This window comes from Homarus americanus, unplaced genomic scaffold (assembly GCF_018991925.1).
Source record: "Homarus americanus isolate GMGI-L3 unplaced genomic scaffold, GMGI_Hamer_2.0 scaffold24694, whole genome shotgun sequence".
NCBI classification, from domain to species: Eukaryota; Metazoa; Arthropoda; class Malacostraca; order Decapoda; family Nephropidae; genus Homarus; species Homarus americanus.
The window spans coordinates 7,479,091-7,503,446 of record NW_024732780.1 but is presented as its reverse complement, the minus strand read 5'-3'; the positions used below and the strand labels follow the sequence as shown (position 1 = coordinate 7,503,446).

Here is a 24,356-nt window from a genome sequence, read left to right as displayed (position 1 = left end):
CACCTGCACCCTAATGTTAATCTAACTTACCTTCCTCAGGTACTGTACTGTTAGGGTAGGTTACTTTAGCATTAGGTGTGGTTCATCTTCAGGTGAAGTAAGCTGGGTTGTAAAGTATAGACGATCCCAGTCTGTGTTATGGTGCTAAAACAAGATAATATGATGACGTTTGTGGTCCAACAGGAAGGGTGTACCACAGAGCCACAAGGACGCCATGTTGCTGGAGTCTCAAGCCTTGACCGAGGTGGCTCTGCGCTGTGCCGCACGCTCCGTGTCTCGGGCCACGTCAAGACCCGGCTCACGCATTGCATCTCGCTGTGCTTCCCGGGCGGTCTCGAGAGCCGTGTCTCGTAGACCATCGCTCAACGACCTGTCAGACCCAAGTCTTTATGATGGAGTTACTGAAATTCTACCCGGGCAGATCACCGACGATGCCTTTGAACAAATACTGGACGTTACCAATCGGCAAGAGGCCCTCATGGCTTACTACTATCTGGATGATAACAATGAGGTAAGTCACGAGTTATTAACAAGGGTTATGTCTCCCCTAAATTATGTGAATCAGATCTTTGTACTGTATTGACAAAACCCCTAATTTATCTTATAGTATATTGTTTTATAATGTTGTAAGACAAATAAGAATAAGTTTCAGCACAAGGTTATGGCTCGTGAGGTCATTTCATAAAATATTTTAAATTCGTCATAATGCCTCACCCGTAAGTTTTAAATCCCTTTTATATACATTTTCTCAATATTACAAACTCACTTTACTTTATAAACATGATAGTCTTAACCTGCCTGACCTACTGTATGGCTCTCCAGCTTAAACTGTTGTCCTGAGTATTACTGTGCACACTTTTTTGACCTAAAACTGTTTTATGTGAAGAAATGAATTACAGTAGTGCAAATATTTGTTGGTGCACGATGGAAGTTCTCCACACACTTTAGAACCAGTGAACTAGTGATGGTATACAGCATCGTCTTAAGATGTTTGGGTTATCTTTTGTTTAGTTTAGCTTCAGAATAATACAGTAAAGTACAAGATTAAATTATAACTGTTAGTGAAGCTGTTTACTCACCATAGCACACCAAAGTACTATACACTCTAACACATAGGCTCGTGACGTAAATAGTCACGTTGTGAATCTTTTAAATACAGTGCTGGTAGCCTGTGATAATGTCAGGCCTTACAGTACAGTAGGTAATGAAAGGCTAACTTGGTGCATGTAGTAGGGTGTATTTAGTGTTTATCTCTACTTGGGTAACACTGTACAACATGACAGGTGCAAGTGACGGAGATCTTTGACATGACGAAGGACGACGGCAGTGAAGGAGGCGTTGCTGAAGGAGACGTAGCTGAAGGAGGCGTTGCTGAAGGAGGCATTGCTGAAGGAGAGATAGAGATGGATGATAATCATTGGGACTTGAGGAAGGAGATTCTCACCAAGAACTGGTCTCAGAGAGTACGCAACACCTCCTGTGGTGAGTTGTCACCATCAACATTATTTAACTTAAATTACGCAAGGATCAGTGGTATATTTTCTTGGAGTTGTAGATTAATACGTGTGATGTTCCTCGGCCTTTCTGAGCAATTTTGAAGATGACTTTTTTTTTTTTACAGAAACCAGAAATTACTTCTTACAGTTTAAATATTGTGGGATAATGATTTTCTTCATAATAAGTTGTTGTGGACTACACCATGAGGAAGTACAGTATCTCAGTATTGTACTACAAGTGTTGAGATTAGACCATCCACTCCACAAAGTGCATGATAAACAATTATAATTCATGGTACAGTCTGCATAACATACATAAACTGTTTTGTATATATGAATGAAGAAGACCTAAATATTCAACTGGTGAGAGATGAATAATTAGTGTATGAGTGAACAACTGTTGTGACTGTAGAGTGATGTACCGCCCTCGCGAGCCACAGATCATTAACACACTACTGTTTGTGTGGTGATCTCTAACACGTCTCTCTCTCTCAGACTCACAGGAAGACTACGAGGGTGACTTGAGCTCTTGTGTGGTGTCAGACACAGAGTCAGAACACTGCCACAGGTGAGTCCAGTACTGTACCATCATGCTGCCTGTGCCTCTCCTGTCTCACTAACTACAGTCCAGTACTGTACCATCATGCTTCCTGTGCCTCTCCTGTCTCACTAACTACAGTCCAGTACTGTACCATCATGCTTCCTGTGCCTCTCTTGTCTCACTAACTACAGTCCAGTACTGTACCATCATGCTTCCTGTGCCTCTCCTGTCTCACTAACTACAGTCCAGTACTGTACCATCATGCTTCCTGTGCCTCTCCTGTCTCACTAACTACAGTCCAGTACTGTACCATCATGCTTCCTGTGCCTCTCTTGTCTCACTAACTACAGTCCAGTACTGTACCATCATGCTGCCTGTGCCTCTCCTGTCTCACTAACTACAGTCCAGTACTGTACCATCATGCTTCCTGTGCCTCTCTTGTCTCACTAACTACAGTCCAGTACTGTACCATCATGCTTCCTGTGCCTCTCTTGTCTCACTAACTACAGTCCAGTACTGTACCATCATGCTGCCTGTGCCTCTCCTGTCTCACTAACTACAGTCCAGTACTGTACCATCATGCTTCCTGTGCCTCTCTTGTCTCACTAACTACAGTCCAGTACTGTACCATCATGCTTCCTGTGCCTCTCTGTCTCACTAACTTCCTGTGCCTCTCTTGTCTCACTAACTACAGTCCATGTACTGTCTCACTAACTACAGTCCAGTACTGTACCATCATGCTTCCTGTGCCTCTCCTGTCTCACTAACTACAGTCCAGTACTGTACCATCATGCTTCCTGTACCTCTCTTGTCTCACTAACTACAGTCCAGTACTGTACTGTATGCTGCCTGTACCTCTCCTGTCTCACTAACTACAGTCCAGTACTGTACTGTATGCTGCCTGTACCTCTCTTGTCTCACTAACTACAGTCCAGTACTGTACTGTATGCTGCCTGTACCTCTCCTGTCTCACTAACTACAGTACAGTATATTATTATTGGTGGCACTTTCATAACTTTAATCTTGCTCCAACTACTAAACATTTTGTGAAAATTTTTGACACAAGTTAACAATTGAAGAGGAAATTTGAACGCTTAACATCAACGTTTTACTGTAGCTTCATATTGACAATAGAAAGTACTTGTACTGTACTGTGTCTCTAATACTGTACTGTACCACAACACACAAGTGTGCAAGAAAATAGTATTATTATTATTATGGTTTCCATCAACCTAAAGGTAAAGTGATAAACAATAACATCTTTACAACCTTTTCCTTCATGACAAAAGGTTGTCAGTCAGAGTTACAATAGTCACATGGACCAACAGTGTGGCATTTTCCCTTCTCTTGTGGGGCTGTCAGTTGACTCACATTCAAGTTATGATTATAATACTCTCTCTCTCTTTCTCTCTCTCTCTCTCTCTCTCTCTCCAATATATAATTTATATCTTGAGGTATGTACTGGTATGAAGAAAGCCCAAAGGAACATAATACTGTATAGTACTTCCTCAGAACTACTTACCATCAATACAGAACTACTTACCCTTTAGACAGTAGTGAATATGAATTATTGCCATTTGTGTTAATTGTTTTATGTGTTGAGTGAGACTACTGACTGCTGTAGTTGTGTCAGTAAGGCTCCTCCATATACTGTAGTATTTAACTCAGTATTATTCTGGTCTAACAGAGTGAACAATGATCCTGAGTCTGACCAAGTCCTGGCACCAACACCTCCGCCCTCGTCCTCTGCCGTCATTTAAGGGTCAATTATTGTAAAATTTTAATTTATTTCATATTAACTGAGGGACTGAGTTTGTTGTTCCAATATGAAGTATTTGTTGAAGATGAAAATTATGTATAAAATGTGCTATTTGATGTTGTATTATGTGCTTCAACTTGTGCTCACATATTGTACCTATAGCATCTCAGTCAATTTATGTTTTATATACGTACAGTAATAAATTTTGCTGTATCAGCAAACTTGTAGAGCAGCTGTATGTGTACACAGTACAGTATAGTATAGTAAAATACAGTATATACAGTACTGTACTGTACGGTGATGTTGATTGGTATGACCTAACTATTGTGGTCAGACACCATAAGTAACTAAGACTACACAGATTGAGTAAGGAGTGCTGTATACTGTACTGTAGTAGTATGTGATATAAATATTATGACTAAGTGATGAATACAAGTACTGTATTGTTTAAGTACAGTCATGGGTCACTGTGCACTTCCATCTTTGTAACCACACAATACTGAAACATTCCAAGTTACACTCTGTTGTGATCATTTACCTCATGTTGCCTCTTCACACAGATACAGTACTGGACGTTTATAAATGTTCTCTACAACCTGGTAGACAGGTACAGTACAGTACAGTACTGTACAAGAGGAGAACTACTGATACTTAGTGTAAGAACAATATACGTACAGTACAGTACTGTACAAGAGGAGAACTACTGATACTTAGTGTAAGAACAATATACGTACAGTACAGTACTGTACAAGAGGAGAACTACTGATACTTAGTGTAAGAACAATATACGTACAGTACTGTACTGTACAACTGGAGGGCAGGACTGTGATCATAGATATAAGTGGACTTGTACAGCTTTACATCAGACACAGATACTGTACCAGTAACCTAACCCTGGTGCCAACGGCTAGTTTTTATGGTTTACAAAACTGCTCAACTAGTTTAGTTAATATAACAATATAAAATATATTTATGCTGTATATGAATCTATTGAAATTTTATACTCACTTTGAATTAAAAGTCTTACTGTACATTAGTGAGACATTAAGTGTTGAATTTTTGGAGTTTAAAACTGTTCAATGCCTGCACACCTTACTCTTGATATGTCTTCCACAGTGAATATATAATGATCATTGTGGTAGTGCAGTGTAGTGTGATAGTGTACTGTATATTTCTTGTAAACACATCTTTATACTATACATTACAGTTCACACTTGTCAGATAACTTAATCTCAAATATTTTGTTTTGATAAGAAAAAGAAACAAGAGTGTACAGTACAGACACTCCTGAGCTGTGTTGTGTCAGGCATCCATTATAGTTCCTGGTGTTGTATTGCCATTTTAATGCTGTATTAGTGTTTATTTGGTTTAATTCTCAAGTTTGTTCCCTAAAATGTGGTGATATTATGATATACTGTACTGTATGTTGTTACAAGTGCAGTCATTCACCAGACCAGACCTGGTGTCAGGCTGGAGGTCTCCACCGCTCTCATGACCTAAAAACCATTTTATCCTTGTTTGTTCTACCATGTAATGGAGGAACATTTTTAAAAGATCTTATTATTGACTGTTAATGTCTTTGCAGAATGTTTCAGTTTCTTTGCATTCAATCACCAATTTAGTTATTTGTGAGAATAGTGTAATTACTCTACCAGTCTTTTAAAAAAAATTATGGTGTTAGTAAAGTTTATATTACAGAGCCTAGAGTAAGCGTATCTACTGTAGCTCTCATATTGATCCATTAAAGTATGCGTAATGGTGAACAGAGTTCTCGTCAACCCCACTGGGGAAGATGAAGTCTCCCGCTCTGTGTTGTGGTTCAAGATATTTTCCTTACGGGTTTTATTTCTCAGATCTTCATTTGTTCAATAATTATTAAAATTTTTGTGGGTTGTTGTCCTTCACATTGATTATCACAAGTTGTAGATAAAGAGGCCATAAGGTTATCATCATGTACCGTACAGATGATTGTTATAAGTTTTGAAGAAGGCAGATCATTACTGTACAGGGGGTACTGTACTGAGCTGTAGGTCAGGTTATCACAGCAGTGTTATTAGTTTATAAATTTGGTCCATTGTCTTCCATCCCTGTGGCCGCCTCATGTATAATACTGTACAGTATACTGTACAGTATATATATAATACATACTGTACAGTATATATATAATACATACTGTACTGTACAGCTGGGGGAATTTCTGAGTGTTACACCCACCTACGAATTTGAACCCTACAAATGGGGTACCACTGATCTTGAAGGAGCTGGTAAAGTTCCATTTTTCTGGTAGCACTGTGTAAGGGGAAATTCTCTCAGCCCCACAATTCTCCCTGACAAACCTAGTTGTCCCTCCTGCCTATTAATTGTGAGAAGTCAGTGCTGATAATAAGCTTTAATATTTCTGTGATCCAGACAATACCTCAGCTATATTGTGATTGGCTACTGATGCAGTATTGTTAACGTCACCACAGAGTGAAAAGCTTCAGTATTTTACAATGTTTTCCTTTCCTGTTACTTCTCTATATTTTCATATATTTTCGGGATAAGTAAACATATATCTCTGAGTCATAATAGCCCCTTCTGCTTATACCCGTAATTAACCCGCCAAAATTAGTAACACAACAACTGTATGCTGCACACACCCCCACCACCTCCTCCCACCCAACCCCCGACGCACTGTTACCAGATGATGGACTCTACCGGGTAGTTCGTGATTCACTGGTCTGGCAGTGACAGGGTTCACATTTGTGGGAGACTGTAGCACTCAGAACTTCCCCAACTGTACATGCAAATATCTGGAAGTGTGATCATGTCAAAATATGTTTTTGTCTATACATGTATACCTACCTTATGTACCTAATGGCCATCCACTAGAGGTGGCCATTCTGAGGGAAGGAGGCCAGTGGCCTGTGTAGGATCCCTCCTTTGTTCTTGATAGTCTTGTCAAGGGCTATTTTGAAGCTCAGTACTGTTCTCCCTGCCACAGTTTGGGCTGGTACACCATTCCATAGGTCTACCACTCTGTGTAAAGAAGTATTTCCATATGTTCATTTTGCATGACACCCTGGAGAGCTCCAAGTTATGTCCTCTCGTGTTGGTTGTGCATAACATCGCTAAAAAAATTATCCAGGTTTTCATTTTCCATCCCTTTAAAGATTTTAAATGTTTCAGTGAAATCTGTCTTATTATGCCTTGTCTGAAGGGTTGTTAGTCCTAAGGCCCTCAGTCTACTTGGATAATTGAATGACATACAGTACAGTAGTTCTGGAATCATCTTAGATGCTCTGTGTTGCACCTTTTCTCGGGATGTTAGATCTTTCTGGAGGAAGAGTTTCCATGCCTGTGCACAGTAATCCAAACTTGGTCGTACTTGAGACTTATAAAGTTCAAGGAGCGTTTTCTTATCTTTATCTTTGAAGCTACCACTTATGGTTCTCCCCATTACTCATCACCACAAATGGGTGTCAGCCCTGAAAATGCAGCAGAGACCAGGGGATGATAACAGCTCTGATGACCCAGTTACCATCGGACATGTTGAGGCAAAGTTTTATGGCTGGATGCCCTTCTTAACACCAACCCACAGGGTGGGAACAGCCAGCAAGGCAGAGCCAGAACTACCTGAGGTAAATAAAGGCTACCCTCCCACCTGTTAATTTAATTTATCTATGTAGTTGTGGGCATATAAATATATACACCAGTACAGTACAGTACGGTACTTGTTAGTAAATGAAATGATAAAAAGGATTTTACAAAGTTTAACATACAGTAGAAGTCCAAAAATCCGGACTGCTTGGGGATTGGGTCGGTCCGGATTTTCGGATTTTCCGGATTCTCAGGCAGTACTTTTAAAATTGAAATTTAAGAAGGAACAAAGAAGAGATGAACAGGTACATTTTGATAGTTTATTCATTAGCAAATATAGCATGCTTCATTTATCAAAACAAGCAGTTTTAAAGAAAAAGCTGTGAATTCTAGAATTTTATTCTTTGCCTTTTTTATATCATAAATTGTAGACTTTCCAATGTCGTATGTTTCCATTAGAACAGTATTGCTCACGCCACGTTCTAGTTTCTTAATTATTTCAAGTTTGTCACTCAATTTCAACATGTTCTTCTTTCTCTTCACACAACAACTTTAGGAGCCATTATTATGGGCTTGTACAGTACTCTGTAAATGGAAAGAGTAGGACTCAAAATTACATATGTTGTCACAGTTTGATTGCTCGTTTTAAAGTGGCGACCGCGTGGTCGCTTGTTGTCGCTATGCAGCTGTGGCACTCACGCATGCGCACATACACACAAAAGTCCGCAAAAAAAAAAAAAAAAGAGTTTTCAAAAGGTCCAGATTCTCGGGTGGTCCGGATTTCTGGCATCCGGATATTTGGACTTTTACTGTATTTTGAGCAGTGATTTGGCTCTTGATTTTTACAGTACAAAATCTTGGTTTTATTTACAGGTATGTACAGGTGTACACACTAAATGTACTGTATGTACCTTCCTGTAAAACATTTTAGTATATAAAACCACATTATATGGAGCACATATTCCTATTTAAATGCTTGTATTATCTGAAGATATGTTTTCAACTTAAGATTTTTAACTGTAACTTAGCAGAAGTTGTCTTAATATAATTTTTTTAAATACTAAACTGTATGTTCTATACAGTGACCCCTCGGTTAACGAACTCAATCCGTTCCAGAAGGTCGTTCGTTAACCGAAAAGTTCGTTAACCGAAACCATTGTTTCAATGGGTTTTTGGGTAATTGGTTCCAGCTCACCGAAAATTTCCTAAATTCAACAAAAATGATAGAAAAGTTCACTTACTTTTAGGTGCGTATGTAGAAGGCTCCTGGATGATGATGATGATGATGGGATTTAGAATGGGGGTGGAGGAGAAGGAAGAAGAGAAGGCATTGGGGTGGAAGAGAAGTCACCCTATGGCACCATTTCACCCATAAAATTTTAGCTCTCTTGGTGTAATTCAAGATTATTTTTTTAAATCAACACTGCACTGCATTATATATTGTCAATATGTAAAATATATTTCAAAATGACCAATAATTTGCTTGGAAACACAGAAAAAAAGCGTTTAGTTGAAGAGAGTCTCAAGCAAGATGTTACCTCCAGTGAAAACAGAGAGAGACTAACGCCTGTTTGCTGTGTTAAGAGGCTGGATGCCGCGCATTAAACTAGTCACTTTACCTTCAATTATGTTCAATAATTGTTAAAAAGATTAAAAATTGAATATTAAACTTTTAAAATTATTGAATAGTATAAACTTCTTGATATTTACTAAAATAGTAAGGAATTTAAGCCCTAGAACCGATTAATGTATTGGCGGACTGATACTAAAGCTGGTTGCCAGGTCAGTGCAAGCGAAAACATGTTGAGGTCGGTTCGTAAGAAATTCGTTAACCGAATTTTTGTTTGTTAACCGAATTGAAGATCCTTATGGAAGGCAGTTCGTTAACCGAAATTTCGTTAACCGAGGGGTCACTGTACAGTGGAAAAAATAAAAATAAAAATTACAATACCTACGGTAAGTATACAATTACAGTATGTATAATATAAGTACCACTGATGGTGTGCCATACTAGCCAGTCTGAACGGCTCTAACTTTGGTTATGCTACATTATATCAATTTATGGCAATGAACTACAGGTACATATTATCCAAGTATATTATAGCGGGGTAATGTACTGTACTGTCTAGAGCAAAGAATGGTAATAATTTATCTATGTTAATGCAAAGCTCCATTAAGTGGGGCTTAACTGTATGTACACACACAGATGTACTGTAATATATGTGACTGACTGCAGGTACTGTAGTCACTTGTGAGACTGTACTTACGTAATTTAAAAACAAACAATTTTACTACAGCCGCACTTTCCTTTTCACAGCCCAGTTGAGTTTGGATGCAATGGTTTATTTTATTATTATTTTGTTGCAAATGTCTGAGTTATTACTAAACTTTATATACAAGAAGGTTTTTGTTTTACTCTTAATTTGTGTAATCTTATATTGTTCATCATTACTGTACAGTATTTGTATTTTAATTGTCGCTCACCTTCAGTCTCCTAAGCAGAGGTTTGTGATGAGCTTCCTCTTATTCTCAGGTTTTCTAAGCTAATATTTCTTAGGTTTGTGAGGCTCATAACTTACTTCATCTTAAAAATTCAGGTTGTCACACCTGTCTTCTTACTAGTCAGGTATACAGTATATCATAGATACATCTTCGCTCTACCTGACATGTTGGAATGATGTTTAGTCTTATGTGATAAAAATAGTCGAATGTCCTTTTTGTAGTTTTATAAGTGAAACTGTAAGGCCAAATATATTTCAGTTACTGTATTAAAGATTTAGTACAGATGAATCTGATTTTTTTCCAGTTATTAAAATCAAATGAGAATTCTACTATAAAAGTTTTTCATATTTCTTTTAGTAAAACTCACTCACATGTAGACAAACAATGTTGTTAAATGACTGTGAAGAGCTGCAGAAGGACCTCTGTGGGCTCCAGGAATGGTCAAGAAATGGCTGCTGAGATTCAATGTCACGAAGTGTAAGAGGATGCACCTGGGGCGTACCAACGGTAAGGAGGCGTATCATATGTCCCAACGGGATGAAGAAAATGCACTAGTTGAGACTGTGTGTGAGAAGGACCTAGGTGTGTATGTTGACAATGAGCTAAAGTTCTCGGGCCATTGCGAGAAGAAGGTAAATCAGGCAAATAAATTATTGGGTTTTATAAGAAGGTCGTTCAGATATCTAGACGGTCCGTCCCTCGTGACGATCTTCAGGAGTGAAGTGCTTCCCCATCTGGTCCCCGAGATATGCTAGGAACTGTCACTTGGTTGAAAATGTTCAAAGGAGGGCCACCAGACTGATGCCTGCACTTCGGCTCCTCAGCTACCCTGAGAGATTGGAGCGCCTGAACTTGCCTAGCTTATACTACAGACAGGCAAGGGGGGACCTAGTTGAGGTGTATAAGCATCTCAGGGGGCACTACTCAGTTGAGTGTCCTTACTTGGAGCTGGCGGACGCTCGCCCCACAAGGGGTCACAGCTCAAGATTGAAGAAGCCACAAGTCCAGAAAACTGTGAGGGCAAACTTTTTCGGAGTGAGGGTTGTAAACTCTTGGAACAATCTGCCAGAGAGTGTTGTGACGGCACCGAGTGCGTGACAGAGACGTGACCGATCGCCCGGGCGGCTAGCGAGCCGATCAGTGGTGAAGAGGATAAAAGTTCTCCGTAATTATAAGCTTGTATGTTAGGATTTTTACCGACACCATATTTCTTTTGCATGGCCGGTAACATCTGTATATTTCTGCGTTTATCCTTTAAATAGAAACCTAACCTTGTATCATTTGTAGATATTGTTATTTGCAGATTTAGATATTCGTTATAAAAAAATTTTGACATGAGCAGTAATACTACAAAAGTGGTCGGTATAAGCAGCAAATACTGTACTGAGGTGGTCGGTATAAGCAGCAAATACTGTACTGAGGTGGTCGGTATAAGCAGCAAATACTGTACTGAGGTGGTCGGTATAAGCAGCAAATACTGTACTGAGGTGGTCAATATATATAGCGAACACTATATAGAAGAGGTCGAGATAATCAGTAAACACTATGAGTGGTGAACAGCTGCCAGTGTTGTGGCGGCAGCGAGGATCACCTGTGTAAAGGCCACTCTTAACACTATGAGCCGACCATTGGCCACAGGATAAAACTAAAAGTAATTACAACTGTATAGTGTCCGCTGTTTATACTGACCACTTCTGTATAGTAAAATATTGATGTATTTCATTATGAATTAACTATACCTGTAAGAAACAAGAACACATTGATGTAGTTATATTATGGTTTGATCGCAGGGTTTAGTCTTTAGGAAGTATTGAAGAATAAAAGACTTGAGGGTGGCGCCTTGGCCGGCCACCAGGCGGCTCCACCACCCTCACCTCAACGTCCACCAAAACATTTATCTCTGGGTGAGTTTAAAGGATTTATGGCGTCTTTTATCTTGTCTTGGTATCATTATGTGTAGGTGTTTTTAACTTGGGGAATTGTAACGTAGTTTTGAGAAGAAGAGAAAGTGGTGTAGTCAATTACTTTACACCAGCCAGCCTTACTGTACATCTGGTCAGTGATAGCTGCTTGGGCAGTCTGTTGAACACTGTTGGCAGGTACTGGCTCTCTGTTACACACTTTAAGCAAATACTAGGCATGTACTGGCTCCAGCGGTCCCACTAATTACCCAAATGTAGCCGCAATGAAGTCAAATAATGGTCCTACATGAATAAATCGGACTGCTAATCACTTCTCGACTAGTATTTGGTGTCACAAAGTCACAACAAATTGGTAAACTTACTTTAATCTGAGTTGTGTTGTGTTAGGTTAGGTTAGGTACATGCACTCGATCTATTAACTCAGATTAAATTAAGTTTTCCAATTTTTTTTATTATTTTGTGACACCAAATACTAGTCGAGAAGTGATTGGCAGTCCGATTTATTCATGTAGGACCATTATTTGACTTCATTGCGGCTACATTTGGGTATTTAGTCGGACCCGGCTCCAGAATGTATCTACAGTATGTTGGTCAAGTCTGGTCTTGAATAAGCTCATTCAGTGCTGTCACAACACTGGTAGATTGTTCCAACAGTTCACAACTCTCACTCTGAAAACGTTTGCCCTCACAATTTTCTGAACTCATGGCTTCTTCAACCTTAAGCTGTGACCTCTAGTGGGGCGGACGTCCATCAGCTCTGAGGTGTTCATAGACTTTAAGTTAGCCCTTGTCTGGCTATAGTATAAGCTAGGCAGCTGCAGGTGTTCTAATCTCTAGGTGACTGAGGTGCTGTAGTGCAGGCACCAGTCTGGTGGCCCTCCTTTCTTTACTTATACTGGTAAAGGTGAAGGAGACCATTAGCACCAGAAATAACTTATGGAATTGAACCAAAATTTCTGGAGATACTATTTGTATGATACTGAGCACAGAAATGGAAGCAAGAATGCACAGAAACTAGTAGAACCTGACCTAACATCACCTAACCTGTGCATTGTCTTACTCGGTATCATCCAAACAACATCTGAAAATTTGGTACAATTCCATAAAGTGCTTTTGGTGCTAACTGTCTCCTCCACCTCTACCCTAATACTGTAGTTACTTGTAGTTGTTTGCCAGTGTAGGATCCTACTGTTCCTCTATACAGGACTCTTCACTCCGTGTTGTGCCACAGAAAATATTCGCTGTGAAGTTATCGTACAACACTTCCTTCCTTTTCCACAATTTATCTTATCTATTTTTTTTTCAAGGTGTTTATAGGTTGCTACTATAGTATGCGGTCTACTGAGCTGGAGTTGTGTCTACCGGGATATTTACACTGTAGCATCCTTTAACTTAACCTAACTTAACCCAACTTAACCTAGTTAAGTTAGGTTAAGGTATATTAGATTAAGTTAGGCTAGGTTAAGGTATATTAGCTTAAGTTAGGCTAGGTTAGATTGGGTTTATAGACGCTACAGTGTAAATATCCCGGTAGACCAACTGTAGCTCAGTATCTTCGTTTATAGTCTCTGATGAGATGACTTCCTCAGTCAGACTGTTCCACACTTTAACTGTTCTCAGTGAGAATGATTCCTTCCTTTTTGTAGTGTTGGTCAACTTTGGGTATACTGTAATATCTGACTGTGTCCTTGTGGTCCTGACTACTGTATGTCCCTCCACAGTTGCTGTAACCATAATAACTATTTAATATGTATTTTTTTTTATCTTATCCCCCTTTTTTTGTCTGTATCTAATACTAGGCAGCTTCAATTTCCTTAATCTCTCCTCTGGGTATGACAGGTTTTGCATCCCCTGTACAGTAATTGTTCTCCATTGGACTGATGCATCATTTCAATTAGTTTTGTGTAGGGACTCCACACTGAGCTGACCTTACCATTGATTTGTACCTGGTACTGTATGAATGTTTGAAGGTCAAGAAATTGAATGTTCTTATGTTCCAATCATTAAATTTGCTTTCTTAGCTCTAATATATGTTCTTCAAATTTAATTTTGTTGTTGATTGTTACTGCAATATCTTTCTCTGATGATACTTGTTGCAGCTGTTTCTCATATCCTCTGTTCCTCTGCATACTGTGTACTGTATTTACATTTCTCAGGGTGGAATTTAAGAAGCCACTTCTCACTCTATTCTTCCATCCTGTTAAGGTTCTCCTGCACTCTATCCTGGTTTTCTTTGTTGCTGATTACATTTAATATTATTATATCATCCACAAATAGGTAAATGTTTGTTTATTATGGGAGATCATTTATGACTATATTCTGTACAGTAATATACTGTGTTGTACTTCACAATATTGTACAGTACAATACTGTACTTAAGAGCTACATATATACCATACTGCACTGTTGTATTGTCAGCCATTAAACTTGACTACTGTATAGAATGCCTCAGCATATTGTGTGCGTAGGTAAGATCATACATGTTTTATTAAGTCAAGTTTCTTACTTATAACATTTATTCTGAATTGTGTTATATTATTTTTATCTTTCAGTTGTTGCTGCAGAGAATGTGTGTGTGTGTGTGGTGATGATGGAGACTAGTTGTGGTGAGGAGCAGATGGTGCCAGCAGCCACAGGTCGCAGGTCTGTATCCTTCACTGCCTTTATTTTACTATTACAGGTAATTGTTGTTTTATGATTGATATACGTTCAGTACTGTATGTTAAAAAGTGAAGCCTTGGCGAATAGAACAATAGAGACCCCGATTACTGGACTAATTAAGCCACGGCGATGTTGTCACTCAGACAGTACGTTATTTGGACCTCAGGGAGGCACAAACGTTCAAAACAACACCCAGAATATTACACTAACACGCATTGGCTTATTGAATTTCATATTAAATTAGTTAAATTTAAATAATCATACGTATGACATACTTTCAGGAAATTCAGTCGTTTTTTATTTAAAATGTTAATAGATCTAGGTAAGGTTGTAAGAGTCTAGACTGAGTGTGTGGCATGGATGGCCTTGTGCAGTGTGAGATAAAGTGAATGATGTGGAGATATACAAGTTCAAGTTTTTATGATCAAATTTTATCCACAAAGTTGGGTCGAACTGTAAATGCATAATATTTTTGAGGGGTTAAAATTAATTAATATCCGTGGATTATTAACAGTGAATGATATAGCTGTACTGTACTTGGTAAGCTCCTTCGTCTTGGGCTTGCTTACCATACTCCTAGATTCTTTCGTTATGTTTTATATGAAGAGCAGATCCTCATTCACTTAAATCTACAAATACCGTACCTGATACTGTACAAATGAAGAGTTACAGATATTTTCTTCATTTGTGGCATTATTGCCGACTCATCACTGTTGCCACATCTCCCTACCAGGTGGAGCTGTGAGGTGTTAATGTTATTATTCAGCTCATAATTTTGGGTAGATGTGTAGTGTATAACTTTCTTAATATTTTTTACCCAGTTACATGCACACTCAATCCTACATACATGTTGTGTCCCCCAAAAAAAAAATAAAATCAATAATTATCATAATGTCAAACACAAAGGGAGGAAACATTTCTTTTTGCACGTGAGCAGAGGAGGGGAGGAGCTTAGTATGGGGGGCTCCATTGTTAGGGGGTAGGCACAGGCAGTGGTGTTAAATTGTCATTTAGCTTTTCCTTAATGGTTTTAGCAGTCTTTTTTTATCTAGATTGTATACAAATGTTGTTTGATATACCACACTTATTATTAACATAAGAAATGTAGGTTTATGAATGCTGGGAAATATGTACAGTACAGAAGTTGTGAGTTTGTTTCAGCCTTTTGACTTACCATGTAGGTCGTTACTTTACATTTGTTATAATATTCCTTTCATTTGTTTATATTTTTTGCTTGTTTTTCAGTATTTTATATTAGTTTAGTAACAAGACTTATCACATCCCCATAGCCCTCTCCCTACCACTCCAGGCCAAGCTGTCAGATATGTAATGGTTATTTTTATAGTACTTATAATTTAGGGGAGATATATGTAATTTTCTTCTTTTTGTTTTCTATGGTACATGCACACACAATATTACATACAGAATATGTTAAAAAAAATTATCATGAAGTTAAAAACATAAAATGGAATAAACTTTCTTCTTGTGTTAAGAGTTCACACTGAGTGGGGGAGTGAGGGATCTCAGCTGTTCTGAGCTGTCTCCTGTGTGTAGTGAAGCAATTGACAATTTTTGTTGCCCAGCAGCCAAATTGCAATATAACTTCAGAGGTTTTTTCCATAAATTGATGCTATTGATTAAATTTATTGATTAAAAGAATATATATACAATATATACGAGTACGTATATAAAAATCTGTAAATTGGGCAGTTGTAATTTGGGTTCTACTGTACTTACTCTATAACACTTTGCCTTTGGAATTGTTGATTGTAAATACATTATACTGTACTACTGTACATATACACCCTTGTTTCATTATTCTTGGCTTGTTAAAATTTAGTGTTTTTACTTTTAGGTTTTAAAGTTATTGATTACCACCTTAAGTGCACACTTAAACATTACAGGCTGCGGACACGACTCAGCCAGATCAATTACTATTGTGCGGAGGACATCGTCGAGGATGACGAAAGGGACTCGAGAGTTAGTCATACAAAGAACCGAGGATGTAAGAGGAAGGCGGAGGTTAACATAGAGAGTCTGTATCGTCAAGAAAACTATCAGGAAATTTCCTCGACCCCGCTGGAGACTATCTACGAGTCACCTCACTGCAGCAGAGGCGGGAAGAGAACCAACAGAGGGAGAGGGAGTAACAATGACAAGTTAACATATGTTGAGACTGATACAGACTTATCACTGATGGCTGCAAAGAAGTTGAAGAGGATTTGTCTCTTTGCCAGTCACTACAATCCTTCTAAACAAAAAATTCGCCATCGTAAAGAACGCGCCCGTAAGATGAAGCAGACAAAGGGCGTGAAAATTCCAAAGGGAACGACTATATCTGTTGAGGACCTTGAGGCAGTCCTGGCTTGTTTATCAGATGATGAAGATGATCAGATAGAAAACAACCAAAATGTTACCAACAGTAAGTTTCCAGGTGTGGTCAGCGACTCTGGGTTTTATGTTGGTAATATTACAAGAGCAGACACTAGTGATGCAGTCATGGAGGACATCACTCAGGACATGGACGCTCTTACAGTGAATAAGTCTCAAGTACACGCAGATTTACAGTCGAGGGCAGATCATACTGTAAAAGCGCAAATGCTTGAGCAATTTCTCCCATTGCCAATTTTTGATGAACCTCCACTGTCTCATTCCTTCAGCTCGCGTGAAAAGAAGTTACGGAGACGATCCGGAAGATTGTTGGGATGTGTGTTGCCACCCGTAGAAAGGACCTTAGAAGCCATTCTTGATGAGGAGCAGTGTGTGGCTGATGTACAGTGTTGTCACCCTTCCACCTTAACCATATTATCTCCTGTAAATAATTCATCCACACCTGAAATCTTGCACGAATCATCCACTACCGTAGAAATAGATTCAGTTGTTGCTGAGCCTAAAGAGTCTGCAGGAAAGAAGCCATTGAAGCCCAGGCAAAGAAAAAAGAATGTCATAAACTGTGATGATGATAAAGGTAGTGAACATACAAATGAACAAAGAATTGTTGCTAAGAAAAGAGCAAAACAAAGAAAACCTCAACATGAAGAAGGAAAGAAAGTAAAGAAACTTGAAATGGGCACAAAAAGACAAAATAAATCAGAAGTAGACAAAAGAATTAAGAAAAGGAGAGATTATGAGGTTGATGGTGTTAACTCAATAGGAGAAAAAACTTTGTCCATGAATTACCCTCTTGTGTCTCAGGTCACCTCAGAAGTAGTGACACTTCCTTGTGATAAAGCTCGGGTAAATCGTCATGATGAGGGAGCTGTTAAGCCTAATAGAGGCAGTAACAGGAGAGGGACACGGAGACTGTCTGGGAAACAGCAGCCATTGTACCACACCTTCACCAAGCCAACAAGCTTAAATCTAGATGTAAATAATTCCTTAGATAAATCCTTGGATCTTATTGAGGCAGCTGAGTTAAATCCTTCAAACAGTGTGGAGTCAAGTATGCCACCACCATCATTGGTAAACACAGCTCAAGAAGCTGTTATGGTCTGCACTTCTCCCACTGGGGCTCCTTCAGATGGTGTTGTCTGTTGTCGTTCTCCCACTTCACCTTCAACCAGACTGGCTGCTCTTACCCTTCACACTGATAAGTCTTCCTCACCCTCCTCCCTGAGTCTTCATCAGTCTCCTGCCAGTACTCAAATTAACAAGAACATTAACAGAAAGCTTCGTAGACGTTCGGCAAGGTTGGTCATAGAGACTGTAAACGACGTAAAGTTACGGAAAAATTTTGTATCAAGTTTTGGTTCATATTGGTCAGCTGCTTCACCACCGTGTTGCACCAAGAAGGTTGTCAATGTTGACATAAATACTTCAGGTGCAGCTCCTGTTAGAGAGAACACCAATTCTTATCCTTTAGATTTGACTGTATTTGAATCGCAGTTTGAGGAGAGATGTAATGCTAAGGCTGCTACAGGCAGAAGAGGAATTAGTAAAAGAGGTAACAAGACTAGATGCAACTCAGGAATGTCATGTAATCAGAAGTCTGTAGTGGCTGAGCAAAAACTTAAAGGTAATGATGTGATGAACATATCAGGTAATACACTTAACTGTACTGTTGTTGTTAATGAACGTCATCCACACATTGCAGAGCAGGAACCAATGATTCCTGGTGTGACAGAACTTGATAATCAGGCTTTGCTTATGCCAACAAAAAATTCCATAATAACCAGTGTACCTACCCTCAGTACATGTGCTGCACGCACACCACCAACTAATGCATTAGTACAAAGTTTGTTTGATTCAGATAATACAGTAAAGGGTACAAAAGCACATGACCCTGTGTATAATATTAAATCACAGGTTCTCCAGGAGGTTCTCTCCCACTGTGATGTCCCTCATAAACACCTCAGTTCAGGTGACTCACAACAGGGTGTAAGTAGACATAATTTCTTTGATCATGATATTAAGGTAACAGAAAACCTTGAAACTCACGGTGCACTAAACCTTCATCAAGAAGACAGCAACTTGGTACCAGTAATACAAGCACATGTTCCAGTTTTGTCTACTGTTTCCAGTCGTGTTTGTGAACCACACAATAACTTGATGACAACCAGTTACTCTGTAATAACTGCAGGCACCAGCAGAGACAACCTTGACGGTCATATACCCAGTAGTAAGAGTGAAGGATGTCTCTTGTCTAAATATATTAGTGATGACATGGCATGGGGTCCTGTTATTAGTGGTGTATTTGAAAACAAAGTTGGAATTCGGCTGGGGAAGACATATCAGAACAAGGCTGTGTCCAGAAACATTACCAACCAAGTGTCTCGGTGTGTGGACTCTCTCTTGGGAGATCCATCCTCACACTCATGAATAGTTGTAACATGAAACACCCTGTGGTTGTTGAGTTATTGGGGATGTTTCATAGATGCAACATATTAAATGTCGTCCACTTTTATATCTTGAAGTAATAGAAACCTGCAAAATTGATCATTAGTGAAGATGGGGAAAATCCATTTTCTTCATGTTTTTATTTAATGGGTGGTACTTATAGAGAGAATTGTTTTGTTTTTTATCTGAATATATAGGGTGAGCATAAAATCTTTCCCTGATTGCAAACATTTATTACACAAAACATATGCTAGGTACAAACATACAGTTTTTTGCAGCTTAAAATATGCATGAAAAAATCTATGAATTCGTCTACCCGGTACACAATGCTACAACATTCATGTTTCTATCTAGAATGGTCTTCGAGATATGATTTTTCATAATCAGGGAAAGACTTTATGCCCACCCTGTGTGTGTGTATATATATATATATATATATATATATATATATATATATATATATATATATATATATATATATATATATATATATATATATATATATATATATATATATATATATATATATATATATATATATATATACACTGTAATACAGACTTTTTCTTCAATTTGTAAATTTTATTAACACATAAATAAACGAGACACAGCTTACATTATGCCTCACTATCCATCCTCTGTACTTGATCTTTGTTGCACACTGTTGGCCAGTACTGGTCATGTACGTACTGGTTCCAGAATATATCTGTGCCTGCAACAATGTTGGTAAGTCCATTGGTGTACATTTGTTGTGAACGACATAGAGGCTTATACAGGAGAATGTGTCTGAACAAATTACCTACATCTTATACATTGTTTTAGAAAGCGTAAGGCTGTTTACAGATTAGTTTGATATAATATTTCTTACCTTATGTTGGTGGTACAGCGTATCTCTCACTAATGTGTCAGGGGTTCAAGCCTCGGCCCAGACACATGTGACACATGTGACTCTGACCTCACTGTAAGGGGAGGGGATGTTGAGCCTGGCGAGACCTTGTCAGGCTATTTGATGATGGCCAGAGTTGACAAGAAGGTTGACTAGCTGACCTCACTGAACGTCGACCTCAGACTACCTTCTCCCAGAATACATATAAAACAAAATTATGAAAATTTTTATTTTTTTCTACAAAATTTAGGAGGTTTTAAATTGTCTTAAGAATTTCATTAATTGTAGGGGAAGATAATTACACAGGAAATCCCCCAACTCTAATGTAGGTAGAGCATCCTGCCCATCCTCCAGGATCTATATACTGTATACCTTTGGTCAAGTCTGGTCTTAGTTCACACTCGGTGCCATCACAATACACCTGACTGTTGAATGCTGAGGTTTAAATAAAGTAAAAGGCAAAATAATCAGTGTAAGTTTTATTTTTTGCCACATCACTCATCCAAATTTGATAAAAGGCAATGCATCATAATGTATTTGTCTGATACAATAATGACTGAGGCTTCACCCCAAGTCCACCACACATTTACAAGACTTAGCAATGTATTCCTCCAGCTGGACTAATACTGTACAGTACAGTACACAAACACCAGATATATGAACATCTAATTTGCCTCAACAGTGAGGCTGTTTTTACGACCTCTAACCTGGTGACTTATCAATTATAATTAATTTCTTAAGGTGTCTTGACCTTTGACTTAAATGACTCTTCCTCTTCACCACTTTTCAGCGTACTATCCAGTCAATCTGTTATGCACTTCTGGCAAGTACTGTACTGGGGCATGTACAGTATGGACCACTGAATGTCCCTGAACAGGTACCAGTGTTGGTAACAACTGGTCTTAAATGAGATCACATTTGGTGGTTACATCATAGTACAGTACCTGGGACTTGTCATAAAATGCTGCTTCATTAAGGACACAGTGTCATACATTACTCTGCTCTCCATTAAGGACACAGTGTCATACATTACTCTGCTCTCCATTAAGGACACAGTGTCATACATTACTCTGCTCTCCATTAAGGACACAGTGTCATACATTACTCTGCTTCCCATTAAGGACACAGTGTCATACATTACTCTGCTTCCCATTAAGGACAGTGTTATATATTTTTTTTATAAAAGGATCCAAATGCATTTTTCCTGAACTTGCAGCTCAAATATTTTGTGAGAACAACAAGACCTACTAACATGCTGTGGTAGTTCAAGAAAAATACTTGTTGGTGCTTAAGGCAGACTAAAATATGTAATACATTATTCCTGTAAAAAAATTTCAGTATTTATCTCCAGTAAAAAAGTGAAATACAGGTATATAAACTTTCAATATTTACAAGGTGTTCTATTATACAGAGCAGTACACGCAACACAGGCAGTCCCAGGTTGGTGAACATCATAACTAGTAACTGTACTGTAGTGCAGTGAAGCCAAACTAACAATAAGTTTTTGTTACATTCCCAGGGATTATTGTTATGACTTTTTCTCATACACAGTACAGTACATATAAATGGTGGTGCACTTCCCACACAAAATTTTATTTGATAATTTAAATAATGTATTTTCCTAACACAACCATTTTCACATGTAACACTTAACCTTTGTCTTTTCTTGGGACATCAGCATCCACCACTCACTTTACTGTACTACTCATGTTGTAATCAATATACAACATTATTTTACAAATTAACCTTGGCTCACCCAATAGACATTTTTCAGTATCCCCAAAGTTGCTCCAAAATTTGTTATTTCCAACTTTACAGTATAGTATTTCTTTAAGTATCTACAGCATTTGTTTTTAAAACAATTTTGCAATGTATTTGTACCAATTCAATTAGAATACAGTAGGTAAGTGAAATATTTTCTATTTATTATACTCTACAAAATTTATTTTTATTGATTTATTTTGTTTGAAGAAAAAGTGAAATAAGCAATACTTGGGGCAGGCATAATGAAGACTTCCTGTAATAACTTTTGTAACTTTAACACAGTTACAGAATAAATTTAAAGCTGTACAGTACATTCATACTACAAGCTACACTACAGTACTGTATCTTAAAAACTCTAAAATAGCCATAGATTTTCATAAATTCACATCTTCTTTGATCACTATATTGTAACAGTACAGTACAATTACTGTTACTAATCAAGTTTGATATTATTATCTGTGCAGTATGTCATCATTAATCTAAGTTTTGGTAAAATATTAAATAATGTTGTTGTAAGTTATGAAGAACAGATTACTAGGTACAGGTAATACATCATCTTAATGAGTCGACTAACAGACTAACAACCTCTTTGTTAACAAATAATAAAAACTTGAACAAACACCAATAACGACAGTACAGTATACCACACCAATAACGACAGTACAGTATACCACACCAATAACGACAGTACAGTATACCACACCAATAACTACAGTACAGTATACCACACCAATAACAACAGTACAGTATACCATAGTTAAGAACAATGTACAGTATAATTATCACATTTCTTCCATTAGTTTATTTTAGTAACCTTTAATGTTCCTCTGCCGGGACTTGTCTTACTTTGGTACTGATGCTTTACCTCATGAAATGTTAATTCAGGTTACTATATTATCCCAACAGTCAAGACCTTTTACATGCTCAGCGATCCTGTTACACTAGCAGAAGTCACTTGTGGCCAGTTGACTGTTAGGCAGGAGTCACTCACAGTTAGTAGACTGTTAGGTGTCTTATTACAGCAGTAGCAGTCATTCATGGCCAGCTGACTGGTTGGGTAAAAGCAGTGGTTACAAAATATATTGTCATCATTTCTACAGTACAATACCGTACTGTACTGAGCGTCACATGTTATTCTCTAACATTTGGTGTGTTTTGTTGTGAGCTTTAACTACTGTTACTTGAACCTGTGTTGTGTACTACTGTTACTTATACACTTGTACCTACACTTAACACTACAGTGGTCCCTCGGTTAACGAGCACAATCCGTTCTAGAAGGTTGCTCGTTAACCGAAACCATTGTTTCAATGGGTTTTTGGGTAATTGGTTCCAGCTCACCAAAAATTGTCTAAATTCAACAAAAAATGTAGAAAAGTACACTTACTTTGAGGTGTGTATGTAGAAGGCTCCTGGATGATGATGATGATGATGGGAATTAGAATGGGGGTGGAGGAGAAGGAAGAAGAGAAGGCATTGGGGTGGAAGAGAAGTCACCCCATGGTGCCATTTCACCCATAAAATTTTAGTTCTCTTGGTGTAATTCAAGATTATTTTCTTTAAATCAACACTGCACTGCATTATATATTGTCAATATGTAAAATAAATTTCAAAATGACCAATAATTTGCTTGCAAACACAGAAAAAAGCGTTTAATTGAAGAGTCTCAAGCAAGATGTTATCTCCACTGAAAAGACTCAAAGACTGACGCCTGTATGGTGTGCTGAGAGGCTGGATGGCGCGCATAAAACTAGTTTCATTGCCTTCAATTATGTTCAATAATTGTTAAAATGACTACAAAATTTAATATTAAACTTTTAAAATTATTGAATAGTATAAACTTCTTGATATTTGCTAAAATGGTAAGGAATTTAAGCCCTAGAACCGATTACTGTATTGGCGGACTAATACTACAGCTGGTGGACCGCCAAATGCACGCGAAAACATGTTGAGGTCCGCTCGTATGAAACTCGTTAATCGAGAGATTGCTCGTTAACCGAAGTTAAGAATCTTATGGAAGGTAACTCGTTAACCGAAATCTCGTTAACCGAGGGACCACTGTACTCTTACTTATACAGTCAATCCTCGCTTTATGCGTTTCCACGTTTACGCGGTACCCTGCCGAACACGGAATGCTCACTTTCCGCGGTGTGTGTACCCTTTTACGCGTAGAGCGGCGCGAGCAGGGTGCGCACAAGGTCGCCCAGTCATCAAAACATTACCGAGTTCTTCACCCGCCACAGCTGGCCCAAGTCAGTGATAATGATAGTGAGGATATGGACTTAAATGGACTTTGAGGGGTTTGACAAAGAGGCCCTGCAAGCCTCTGTGGTGGATAGTGATACAATTGATACAAGTGATACAGGTGAGGGCCAATAATCTACCCTCTGCCTCGGAACCAACCCCCCATCCC

General features: G+C 38.4%; 2 protein-coding genes across 6 annotated transcripts in view; both read left to right on the top strand.

Moving 5' to 3' along the window:
* The window catches only part of LOC121869028 (1-acylglycerol-3-phosphate O-acyltransferase Pnpla3-like), a 44,878-nt gene extending 37,960 nt beyond the window's left edge, over positions 1-6,918 (top strand). For all 3 annotated transcript variants that reach the window (XM_042370107.1, XM_042370106.1, XM_042370105.1), the window contains 4 exons: positions 184-511; positions 1,284-1,482; positions 1,992-2,064; positions 3,725-6,918. In XM_042370107.1, coding sequence (XP_042226041.1) covers positions 184-511; positions 1,284-1,482; positions 1,992-2,064; positions 3,725-3,797 — 673 coding nt within the window. In that variant the 3' untranslated portion in view covers positions 3,798-6,918. The remainder of the gene's footprint in view (positions 1-183; positions 512-1,283; positions 1,483-1,991; positions 2,065-3,724) is intronic.
* Positions 6,919-11,610: 4,692 nt separating this feature from the next.
* The window catches only part of LOC121869026 (density-regulated protein homolog), a 41,621-nt gene continuing 28,875 nt past the window's right edge, over positions 11,611-24,356 (top strand). The window contains exons 1-3 of one of the 3 annotated variants that reach the window (XM_042370101.1): positions 11,611-11,781; positions 14,352-14,442; positions 16,365-19,645. In XM_042370101.1, coding sequence (XP_042226035.1) covers positions 14,387-14,442; positions 16,365-19,278 — 2,970 coding nt within the window. In that variant the 5' untranslated portion in view covers positions 11,611-11,781; positions 14,352-14,386 and the 3' untranslated portion in view covers positions 19,279-19,645. Of the gene's footprint in view, positions 11,782-11,883; positions 11,977-14,351; positions 14,443-16,364; positions 19,646-24,356 lie in introns of those variants that run through there. The other 2 variants (XM_042370102.1, XM_042370103.1) reach the window with 2 other exon arrangements.